The sequence below is a fragment of the Echinops telfairi genome, unplaced genomic scaffold, assembly GCF_000313985.2.
Source record: "Echinops telfairi isolate 266 unplaced genomic scaffold, ASM31398v2 ScPeMD7_7424;HRSCAF=8462, whole genome shotgun sequence".
NCBI classification, from domain to species: Eukaryota; Metazoa; Chordata; class Mammalia; order Afrosoricida; family Tenrecidae; genus Echinops; species Echinops telfairi.
Window position 1 is genome coordinate 40,952,915 of NW_022111324.1, and position 12,085 is coordinate 40,964,999.

A 12,085-nucleotide genomic window follows, 5' to 3' on the forward strand; every position below is an offset into this window, starting at 1 on the left:
GTCTCCCTTCACCCCCTTTTTTGTTGTCCATCCCCCAGGGAGGAGGTCACATGTAGATACTTGAAATCAACTACCTAAGTTTTTCAATGTCTTGAGGACATTATTCAAAAATCTAAACTCACTGCCATTGAGTTGATTAAAATTCATAGCAATTCTAGGTAGTGTTAACTTTCCAACTTTGTTTACCTCTTTCAAAAGCTATTTGAGGCTCTTTTAATATATATGGTACCTTTTTAGTATCTATCACTATATGTATATTTATATATTTAACTTCTCATTGTGAGTTAGATGAAAGTTTACAGAGCAGATCATAGCTGTATAGTCAGTCATTCAAACACATTCTGAATCAAGTCATCCATTCAAAGTCCTTCCAATGCACCATTGTGTATTCTATTTCCACCCCATGTTCCATTGCTCCTTCTTCCTTAACTCTCTGAACTGTGTCCTTGGGTGAATGGTGCCCTTTTGATCCTAAATACTTGATTATTCCAATGCAGAGCTATGTTTAGTTCTAGAGCTAAAGGGCCACACTGTCTCTATCTGACCAGTAAGCCTGATCTCCTTTATGCAAATATCCATATTTTAAACATCATATTTAACCTTATTAAAAGGGAAGGGAAAGATGAAGGTAATCCCTTTACCCTCATTCTCCGTAATGTTGGTCAAAGCCCTTAAGCTTGGGCCCTGCCAGGTGGGCTGGGGTAGTGGATGAGCAGAAAGTCCTAGCTTGAGCTAGAAGCCAAATAGGATATGGAACAAGTTATGCTTTTTGCATCACATATGAATCCTGGACCCAAAGGTCCTTCCCAACTCTCCCTGCTGGCAGGCTCAGATATCAGTGGGCTGCTAGCATTGGCTCTGCCTCTTCGCATAGTCGCCCTTCTGTTTCAGCCTGGCCACCAGCAGCCTGTGTCCTGCAAAGAACAGAAACAGGCACTTTGAAGGCAGGTTCATGCTGTGGAGCAGCTGGACACATGAAGAGAGATGAGCAGCTCAGCACAGGCTCTGGTAACTGCTCATCATTCTGTAGGTTTCCAGAGCACTCCAGCCCTGCCCTTTGTCAGCACCACGCAGCCCCAAAGATCTGCATTCACTGGATGCACTGCAACCCCTCTGCCAGTATAGGAGTTCTGGCAAGCTTTACATGCTGAACAGAAGTGGTGAGAATAAACAGTGGTGTATTGTTTCTGATATGAGGGTAAACACTTGCTTATTTTCTCCATGGAGATGTGTGTTGTTCTCTATTCCCTTGTCATTGTGGTGAAATACATTGGCATGTTTCTAATCTTGAAATCTTCTTGTGTCTTTTGATAAAGCATTTGATCATAGTATATTACCTTTCATAGGACTTGGGATTCAATTGTTAAAATTCAACTGGTCTACAGCATTTTAAAAAGGATTTGTAAGGTTCTAGTTTGGTTGTCATAGTAGGGTAACACAAAGTCTAAGAATGAAAAGTCATATATTTTATATGCAGTTCAATTCTGTGAACATGTTTATGTAGAACTATAATCTTTTCCTCTTCAAATATTGACTAGAGTTCACCAGTGAATATATTGATCTGTTCTTGGACTTTTCATTTTGGATATGCTTTGTTTTTTAAGTATGAGTTAAATTTATCTATTAAAGTTAAGTATACCTATGTTATGTATTCTATTTTGATTGAGTTTAGTTGTTTGGGACTGCCAAGAAATTTTAAAATTTACCTTATTTATTTGTTTTGTTGTATAGTTTATTGGCATTTCTCATAATTGCTTATATCCACTTATTATGCTTTTAATTTCTCTAATGCATAGCAGTGAAACAATTTATCTCATTGCTGACACTGGCTATTAAGTTTCTGTGTTTTATCCTGGTGTGTGTAAAAAATACTGTAGATCAATTGGATTTTTTTCAGTTGAATTCAAAATCCCATAAAAATTAATATATTATGATCAAATGGCTTATCAAAGGAACTAAGAATGCTTTATCATTAGAAAGATGGCATTATAATTTACCCATCATCAGATAATTTGCTTAGAGGTGTGCAATTAGATTCACCTAATACTTCTGTTTCATTCATTGTTGTAATGGCTTTTTTCTGTATTTCTTTTTCAGTTTTTGCTGTGATTTTTTTTTTTGGCTTCCGTTTCATTTGAGTTTAATTTATTGTACTTTTTCTAATGATTCTGAAGTCACTGATGTGGAAAACCTTTTCTTTTCTAATACAGATATTTAGCATGACAAAGTCCTTCCCGGATATGACTTACTATGGAGGTTTACTCATTGCTAAAAACTGTGGCACCAATATATGAAATACCAACAGGGTCACTCCTTGTGGACAGGTTTTAGCAGTTCTTCCAGACTAAGATGCACTAGGAAGAAAGGCCTGGAGATCCATTTCTGAAAGTTAGCTGCAATCATATGATCACAGCAAAACATTGTCGGAATCACTTGCGTTGGACACAAGTTCAAGACGGATCAATCCTTCAGTACCGGATGACATCATGGTGCTAAGAGGTCCAGTGAGGGTGAGGGAGAGTTTTGGTGAGAAGACTGGTACAAAGCTGCAAGCAAGGCCTTGACTTTCTGCTTATCATGAAAATGATGAAGGCCTGGCAACATTTCATTCTCTCTGAGTTGACACTATGGCAACTATTAATCTATCTGTGACACAACACTCATAATTCCTTCTAAGAAATTATCAGAAACTGAGTTGTCTATGGATCTGGAAGCCTACAACCTGCTACAGCTAGAGCTACCACGGTGCCTTTTTAATGCTTGTTTTCAATCTGCCTTGTTCATAAATAGTTTATAAAACTTTTTGTCATGATAGCTTATGAAACAGCATCTTTTCTCATTCAAATAACTTGGATAATTGTAATTACTTCAGAGCTTCTCTTACAAATGAATTATTATCTTATTATCAAATGAATTATTATTTTATTATATGGTCTTATGATTTGACTGAATACAAAATGTTTATTGAACATATGCTTTTCATTTTGTTGTCCTTTCTTCCTTTAGAAACATGTTCAAAAATAGATATAAACATTGAGAATGGATTTTTTTCTGAATCTGATTTTACATATCCTGTAAATAAGCGAACACAATATACGTGTAAATCAGGATATGTGACAGCAGATGGCAAAGCATCGGGATTCATTACGTGCTTGGAAAGTGGATGGTCAATTCAACCGACATGCATTAGTAAGGAATTTACTAAGTTTATGTTTTTATGATAAATTCTAAGTAGTTTCTTCACCTTAATGCTCTGATTTTAGGGAGTGGTAGCAAGTGGGTGTGGCTGACATTGTTCTATTTGTAATGATGACCTAAAGAGATATAATGCAGAAATTATAATAATATATAAATGATAAGCAATATAATATACATGATATGAAAATTATATATTATATGGAAGTCCTAAATATAGTGTAGAAATCATATACAATGTTGAAATTATACATAAAATATAGAAATCACATATATATAATGTAAGCAACCCTATAGCATATACACAGTATACACATAAAATTGAAAAATCACATATAATGTAGAAATCATATATGTGGTAGATTTATAGATAAAATATATAAAAATGTATCTACTATAGAAATCATATATGTAATAGAATATAGATGTATATTTATCATTAAGCATACGAGTCATTTTTGCCTTTTTTACAAAATTACTGGTAGGATAAAGGATATTTCCATCTTTGGAGTTCAAGTTTTTCCTAACTCAAAACAATCTTCAGATTTTGAAGCTAGTTAGTGAGTAAATATGTTTCTTTTTTTTTGGAACTATAAACACAGGCTTGTTTGTTTTTTCTATTGAAATTGTTTCTGTTATACCTATGTTTAGGTGACTAATCTTCTATAGTGAAGGCCTTTTTCCTAGACACAGAAGTTATGTTTTTAAATGTAAAGAGAACATCCATGGTACAGAATCCCCGAGTAATCTGGCCTCTGTAATGTAAACAATTAATGCTGTAGCAGATGCCATCATAGGAAAGTCCCTGCAGCCTTTTTGAAAAGTCTTCATAAATGTTTAGGTAATGAGGGTGGGAACATTCTTACAATATTAAATGTTAGTGTGTCAAAATTGCCTCTACTCCAATGCCTAGATACTGACAAAGGTTCTCTACAAACGAGTTGAAGCTCTGGTCGGAGATTTGGTTCAGTGCAAACCAACTAACCAGGAGGTCTGTGCCTCAAACCCACCGCTCCATGTGGAGAAGCTGAGTCTGTCTGCTCCCTTAGAGATTTACAAAGCCTTAGAAACCCTACAGAGTGTGAGGAGAGTTGGAAAGGACTCAGTGACCATGGGTCAAAAAAATTTGCTCCTTAAAGTGATTTATATCCTCTCGCCCCTGCAAAGTGACTCGGCAGTGTTTCAGAAGTATATCTATGTGAATATGGCCTTATTTTTTAATTTAAAAATTGGGAGAGTGCTTTTACTATAGATTCAGGCAAAAAGATAACAAAAGTTGATCTCATAGCAACTTGTTTTATCCTACATTGTGATAAATATCCAATACAAGACTCCTTTATGAGAGAGAAAGTAACATATGACACCTTGACATTTACTCTAGTGTGTACATCTCAAATGGTCATAAGATTGGTATTTTTAATTTTAAAAATGATACAATGGGTTGCTGAAAAATAATTAAACTCTATTGACTTTTGATTTTACCTGCATGGGACATGCTCAGAAGAATAAATAGAATTGAGAAAAAAGTATTTAAAATAATGTTATTATCAGAGAATTTAAGTAGAGAATGTTGTATACATAAACATGCATTTGTAATGTAATCATGATTTTATGAAAACAATTATTTAATCTTCTCAGGTGAAATTAAAAGATACATACTTATGTAGGATGTATTGTTTCTGAGATAAGATTTACTCAGTTGATTTGCCCATTAAGTAACATGAAATGAAATCCCCGATTTTACCAAACAACAGAATCTTGTGACGTGCCAGTATTTGAGAATGCCAGAGCCAAACGTAATGGCACATGGTTCAAGCTTCATGACCGGCTGGACTATGAATGCCATGAAGGCTATGAAATCGCAGGAGGAAGCACCACAGGCTCTGTAGTATGTGGTGAGGATGGCTGGTCTCATCCACCTAATTGCTATGGTGAGTTCTGTACCTGTTTGTTTTTCTTTCTATTTTCATAACTTTCAGATGCTATAGTCTGTCTGTATGAGTTTCTGTGGAGGGTGGAATTTTAATGATCTAAAAACATTGTTCAGGAATGATCATTTAAGCCAAACTGTCTCCTTCTGATTTTATATAAACTGGGAGGAAATAGTGTTTGAAGACCAAAAGTAATACTGTGTTTTTAAAAGATTGCATAATGTATGTTTTCTACGGGCAACAGACATTAGAGATTTGTCATTAAAATATATTTTTAAAATAAATCCTACATCCACATTTTTGAATTATTTAAAGCTGATCAAATTCTGGTTAATCATTATCCCTTCAACTATTTTATTTGAGTGCCTGCTTTTTGCTTTCTTCTTTAAAATGAATAGCTATACAGTTTTCTAAGCAAAGGAAATAGTGAGGACAATGCTCTAACATAAAAATAAATTTAAAAAACTGAGCATGAGAGGAATCTGCTCCAGGTGTGGGTAATTTTATCAGCTAAAGTGTGGAGAGGAGTCAAAGCAAGATGATCCACAACATTTCAAGACATATAACATTGGACAATTTTATACTTGATGAAAAGGTAGAAAGGGGGTTTAAGAAAATCAGTGATGCAAATAGACTTGCATTTGTAAGGGTTTTGTTTTCTTTTTGTGCGTGTGGTAGTCATGACAGGAAGGAAGGAGCCCACGTATAGTGAGATACAGTGGGGACTCAAATAAGATGAGGACTAAAGAGACGCGGAGCTGAGAGGGGATTTTGGATGTATTGGGCCATAGAAAGGAAGACAGAGTTACTGTGTGTTGGATCCAGCATCTCAGGCATTTGTTTTGGTTTTCAGAGACACGTTAGTGAATGGCAGCCATTGAATGCCCACTTGTCACTCTGCTTGCACGTGCAGAAAGGCTGCAGGTCTCACTATCAGCAGCCATGAAACTGCTAAGAATGAGGCGCATACAACTACCATGGGTGCTACTCTCATCTGTCATTGAGTTGGGCACATGAGATACACAGTGTTGGCAAAGTGAAAATCATTATTATTATTTATAGCAAGCAAACAGCAATCAATATGAACAGATTCTGAAGGGGAATTATTGCCCTTCCTCAAATTACCAACGTCTATCCATGCATTGCAGGGCAGGCATATTGTGGTCTAAGTCAGATACTGTGCACATGCTCCTGTTGCCTCTGGCTACACTTCAGCTGCTGCTGGGAGCCTGCACGCTTCCCAAGTCTTCTGCTGTGCCCTGGGCCTCCCTTGGCTTTGCCTTGTCCTCAGGAACCCTCTGCACAGGTTCTCCTGTGCTTCTCCTGTGGGTCTATCAATGTCTCTGTCACTGCCTCCCTACTGGTTCTCTCCACGCTGCCTGAGGGTTCACTTAGAAGGGTTAGGTAGCTCTAGCCAGGGACACATGCAGGCCCTGTCCTGCATGTAAAGAATTATAGTTCTTTCAGCTCCATGGGCTAATGCCTGAAGGTACCCTCCTTTTTCAAAAATAATCATAATTGATATCACTCAGTTCTCTGTTCTTGGCTGGCAAGGTCATGGCTGGGCTCACAGTTCTGCTGCTCAAAATGCTACTGTTCTTTCTCTACTGCTTGGCTTTGCTGTGTTTGCTACTCTTAATAAACTGTGGACATTTTCTATAGGGTTACAACTCGTTTCTTAGTGTAGGGGGTGTTTTCTGCTCAGGAACTCCATGTCCAAAGAGCATGCTCCTCTCCAGACTCTTTTGGGTGGTACCCAAAAGTCCATTGGACTGGTCCTTAAATACATGAACTCACTCATTTCGAGGCATGGTCTTTCCAATGGGACCGTGGTCTGACCATGCCCACTTGGTAGAGCACAAGTCACTTAAAGGAATAAGAATATTTTGACCATTGGCAAAATTGTGTCCCAGCCCATCACTTTGTGTTAGTTAGAAGACCAGAGTGAGAACAGCTATTTTTTTAAAGTCCATGCAGTGTACTGCAGCCATTTACTAAAAGGGCATTTGGGAGGAATGCCAAAGCTTTTAGCTTAGATATATTATGATTGAACTACCTATGGCCATTCAAAAGTTGGTATGTAAAGTGGAAAGTTGGTTATTTAAGAAGAAATCATAAATTAGTGTTACTAGGGTTACAGTTCATACAGACACAGGTTTAGTTCAAATAAATTGTTTGGACACATCTCTGTGATCAGAGTGTGGCTGTAAGCAAGCTCTCTCAATAATACACTTCTCTGAGTGTCATTAGGATCACTCCTTAACTAGTCTAATCAAATCAATAGTTTTGGAGAGGACCTGCTGGCATTCAAGGCAGAGAGGTTTGCGCAGAAGGTAAAGACAGCTGGTCCAGGTAGGTGACCATGTGCACTGATAGATGTAGGCTAGGACATAGGACAATCATGAGGATTTACGGGGAAGATGTTTAAGGACATCGCAGACTACATTGGTGAGGATTCTGCTCCTTCACGACAATGCACCTGTTCATTGTTCACGGACAAGAAGGCAGTCTTATGTGACTGTAGCAGGACAAGCTGACCACACCCACCTTCTCGTCCTGATCTGCCCTGTGCGTCTTCCTTTTGCTCTCCAAACTGAGAATATGTGTTACAACATCGTTAAAATGTATATTCAGGATTTAAAATTGATATTTACATCTGTCAGCTTGAATGTATTTTGAATTTGGGACAAAAACACTTATCTATTATACAGCTTAGGCCCATTCAAATTATTCTTAAAATCACTTTCCAGAAGATATTATCATAAATTGCAGTGTAAATTTTATTAATTGGTGAATACTTGTTTTCTTAATTTGTAGATATGTATATATTTTGATTTTTAATGATCTTTATCTTAAAATATACCTGAAACCTTTCCTTCTTGCATGCACATGGTTTCCAGTTAGATCAAAAGAAGCTCCAATGGTGCAGTGATTAAGGATTTGAGGATGAACTGGAGATAGCACCGCAAACACCACCAGCTAGGTCGCAGTAGTAAGAGGCAGGGGCCTGCTTAATGAAATCCAAGGGGAAAATGTATTGTGTTTTATGGAGTTGCTGTCAGTCAGAATTGATTTGGCAGAAATGCACTAATTAGGTTATACAAAATTACCAATTTTTATTAAGTGTTCAATTGAAAAACCAACATTCTTTCCTTAATCGGAGAAAGTAATTCTACTGTTTTAGACTAAAAAGAAAACTTTAACTATTATAAATGCTAGTAATAAAAGGAAGTTTAACCAAGCAGGTTGACTTTACATCTATATTTTCAAGACACGTATATTGCTCTTCAATACCGTAAGATCTCACAGAGTTCAACTTTAATTTTTAGGGTTTTCAAAAGTGAAATGATGTTTTTCAAAGAAAAGGATTTATATAATGCTCCTCTGTGTGTCTTTGCACCCAGTTTTTCATTAATGCATGACATATATGACATTTATTTGGAAATGGTAAATTTTATGTTCTCAGTAATATATCTTATTGTATACTTTTAGAGAGAGAATGCAGTATTCCAAAAATACCACAAAACTTAGTAGCTTCACCTAACAATGCCAAGTATAAAGTTGGAGATGTCCTGAAGTTCACCTGTAGACAGAAGTAAACATCTTTCTGGTATTCTCTGCTTTGAGTAAAGATCTATCTGACACCAGCAAGGTTATCCTTTGTCTCACATCTACTTTAGAATCTAGATTTAACTTCTGGCAACCTTTGTTGGATGATCATCAGTAAAATTTTACCAGCATGTGATATTAATGATATTGTTCCATGATTTGAGCATTCTGTTGGGTTACCTTTCTTTGGAATGGGTAGAAATATAAATCTTCGAATCCACTGAACAAGGAGCTGTCTTCCAAATTTCCTAGCGTACATGAGTATGTGCTTCCAGTGCTTCATTAACTTGTTGAAACATTTCAACTTGTGTGCCATTGATCGCTGAAAGGTTGTTTTTGGCTAATGCTTTCAGTACAGCTTGGACTTCTTACTTTATTGCCATTCGTTCTTGCTCATATGATACATCTTAAAATAGGGAATGTCTACTGGTTATTTTTGTACAATAATTCTGTGTGTTCTTTCCCTACTTGCTTGATGCTTGTTTAATCATTCAATATTTTGCTCAGAAACTTTAAATATTGCAACTTGAGGCTTGACTTTTTCTTTAGTTCTTTCAGTTTATAATGTGCTGAATATTTTCTTCCTTTTTGTTTTTCTAACTCTAGGTCTCTGTTGACCTATAAAATTATCATATTTTACATAGTCCTTTTGAGAAGACTTTTGAAGTTTTTGTTCAGCATGTGATTTCATCATTTTTTTCCACTTGCCTTAACTACTCTAGCATGATGAGCAAGTTTCAGAGTCTCTTATGACATCTGCTTTAATCTTTCTTTTCAATGTACTTTTTCTTTTCCCTCCAATGATGTCCTTCATGTCAACCCATGGCTCGTCAGGACTTCTGCCAATAGGGCTCAGTGTGCAAACCTGTTCTCGAGAGGTTCTCAGGTTCAGGAGGTATAAACCCTCAGCGCCGTAGTGGGTTGCACATTGCACTGAAAACCACAAGGTTAGCCTTTTGAAACCATCACCCTGTTGGAGAGAAAAAGATGAGACTTTCTATTCCCATACAGAGTTACAGTCTCAGAAACCCACGCAGGTTCTTACGCCCTGTCCTGTAGGGTTGCTATGATCAAAATCTACTTGATGCACTGAATGGATGGCCACCCAGGACCAATACATATATGTTTATTTCATGTTCTTTCTAACTCTTTGTGACAAAGTTTAGGCTACTGGATACACGTCTAATCCCACAACTGAGGCTTACCAAAAGTATTTAGCTTCCATTCCCACACCATAAGTAACTAGCAACCAGTAACCTACATCTTGGAGATATACAAGCTAACTGCTCAAGTAATCGAGCCTGATATATACTACACATGTGTGAACTTCTCTGATCAATAAGATTATGACTACAATAATATTCCTAGCAATAGTATGGCTCTAAACCTTAGTGAGGTAAGTTAGGATGTAATTCAATAAAACGACAATGTTGTCACAGAAATAAAACCAGGCACTTAAAGAAACAACAGTGGTAAGAATAGATATTGTATTATCACCTGAGTACAGCCCTAATATATGAAAAATTAGTTCTTATAACATGGCCCTGCCAAATACTCAGCCATAATGAAATATTAAATACATGGGTGCCGCAGCAAAATGTAGTGAAGAAACTACATGGTGTTTGGTTATCATGAGTAATAGCATCCGGGGTCCTAAAAGCTTGTCCCAAACAAGGAACCATCTAAGAGAGTGGTTCTCAACCTCCCTAATGCCATGACCCTTTAGTATAGTTCCTCATGTTGTGGTGACCCTCCAACCACAAAATTATTTTCATTTCTACTTCATAACTGTAATTTTGTTACTGTTATGAATCGGGCGACCCTTGTGAAAGGTTAGTTCAGCCCCCAAAGGGGTCATGACCTACGGGTTGAGAACCGCTGATCTAATGGAAGAGTCAGCTAAGTTCTCATGAAGAAGCTTACCACCCTGTGTGAACCAAAGATAAAACGTTTTTTAAAATTAACTTAATAGCAGTGTGTTTTTCTTTAAAGTTCAAATGTGTTTTAATCCTTTGAACATTTTCAAGGAATTGATGTTTCCTTTGAAATGACATCTTTTAAAAGGTGAGATCCAATAGACATTATATTTTATTAGACAGAAAAACACCCATCATTTATCTTAGTTCTTAATTTTTCATGAAGAAAACATTGATAGTGCAAAGCAAAAATATTTATCAATGTTTAATATGTGTTTTAAAGTAGCCTTCAATTTATATGATTTGAGTTTCTTCCATGACCCAATTCTTTCCTCAGTAGTCACAGAAAACTTTATATTACACATTATGCTTCATTTTTGTTTTCCACAGGTAAATCAGCAAAGTGACTTAATTTCTCATTAAGCCAAGTAGTACGTGTGTGTATATGTATAATATATATATATATATATTAGATTCTACAGGAAAATGTGGATCTCCTCCTGCTATTGAAAATGGAGACACAACTTCATTCCCACAAAAAGAATATGCTCCAGGATCATCAGTTCAGTATCAATGCCAGGCCTTCTATGCACTTCACGGTAACCAACAAATTACATGTGTGAATGGACGGTGGTCACAACCACCAAAATGTTTAGGTGAGTACCTCAGTGTTTCCTTTGATCCAGGAAAAATAAAAATAATAATCATTATGTTTTGCTAGATATGATATAACATCACAAACTAGCAAACACCATTGTGTTGAATAGCTTACTTCTACATATTAATAAAGCAAAAGTTTTTCCCATACAGCTAATTCTCACTTATGCAACACAGAATTATAACTACTTTCTAGTGATTTTCAATGTTAATATGTAAAGGCACGAAGTTTTAAAAATTCTTATTGAATAAAAAGACACAAATATTTCTTTAATGCAAACCACTTATTAAAATAATTGACCTTGTGATTCCCTGATATATGATCCAATTATTACTCTCATTAAGCATGATGCACCATTTTTGTATCATTGAACAGTTTTCAGGCCCCTGGCTGGCACAAATGCTTTACAGTCAACTTCTCACCTGTGGGTAGGCAGTTTGAAGCCACCGAGCAGAACTACAGAAGAAAGCCTGGCAATCTCTTCCTATTGATATTATAAACAAGAAACCCTATTATGCAAGTTTGCTCAGAACAACACACATGGAGTTAGTTCCCACTCAACAATTCAGAATTTGTTTGACTGCAATGAGTTGATATTTAGGTTTCTCATGTCACCATATTAAAATGCACATGATAATTTCTCACAGAGAGGAAAGATTTTTGGAAAGCATGCCCAAATCATTATTCAATACTGTTTTTAAACCTGAAAGTCTACAAAAATATATTTTTTGCAGGCTAACAGTTTTTATGTTTGTTTGTTCTATTTTCAGATGTGT

At 36.4% G+C, this 12,085-nt stretch overlaps 1 protein-coding gene across 1 annotated transcript in view; it reads left to right on the forward strand.

Moving 5' to 3' along the window:
* The window catches only part of LOC123522586 (complement factor H-related protein 4-like), a 128,887-nt gene that overhangs the window by 61,336 nt on the left and 55,466 nt on the right, over positions 1–12,085 (forward strand). The window contains exons 8-10 of the mRNA XM_045298172.1: positions 3,007–3,189; positions 4,950–5,126; positions 11,125–11,307. Of these exons, the coding sequence (XP_045154107.1) occupies positions 3,007–3,189; positions 4,950–5,126; positions 11,125–11,307 (543 nt within the window). The remainder of the gene's footprint in view (positions 1–3,006; positions 3,190–4,949; positions 5,127–11,124; positions 11,308–12,085) is intronic.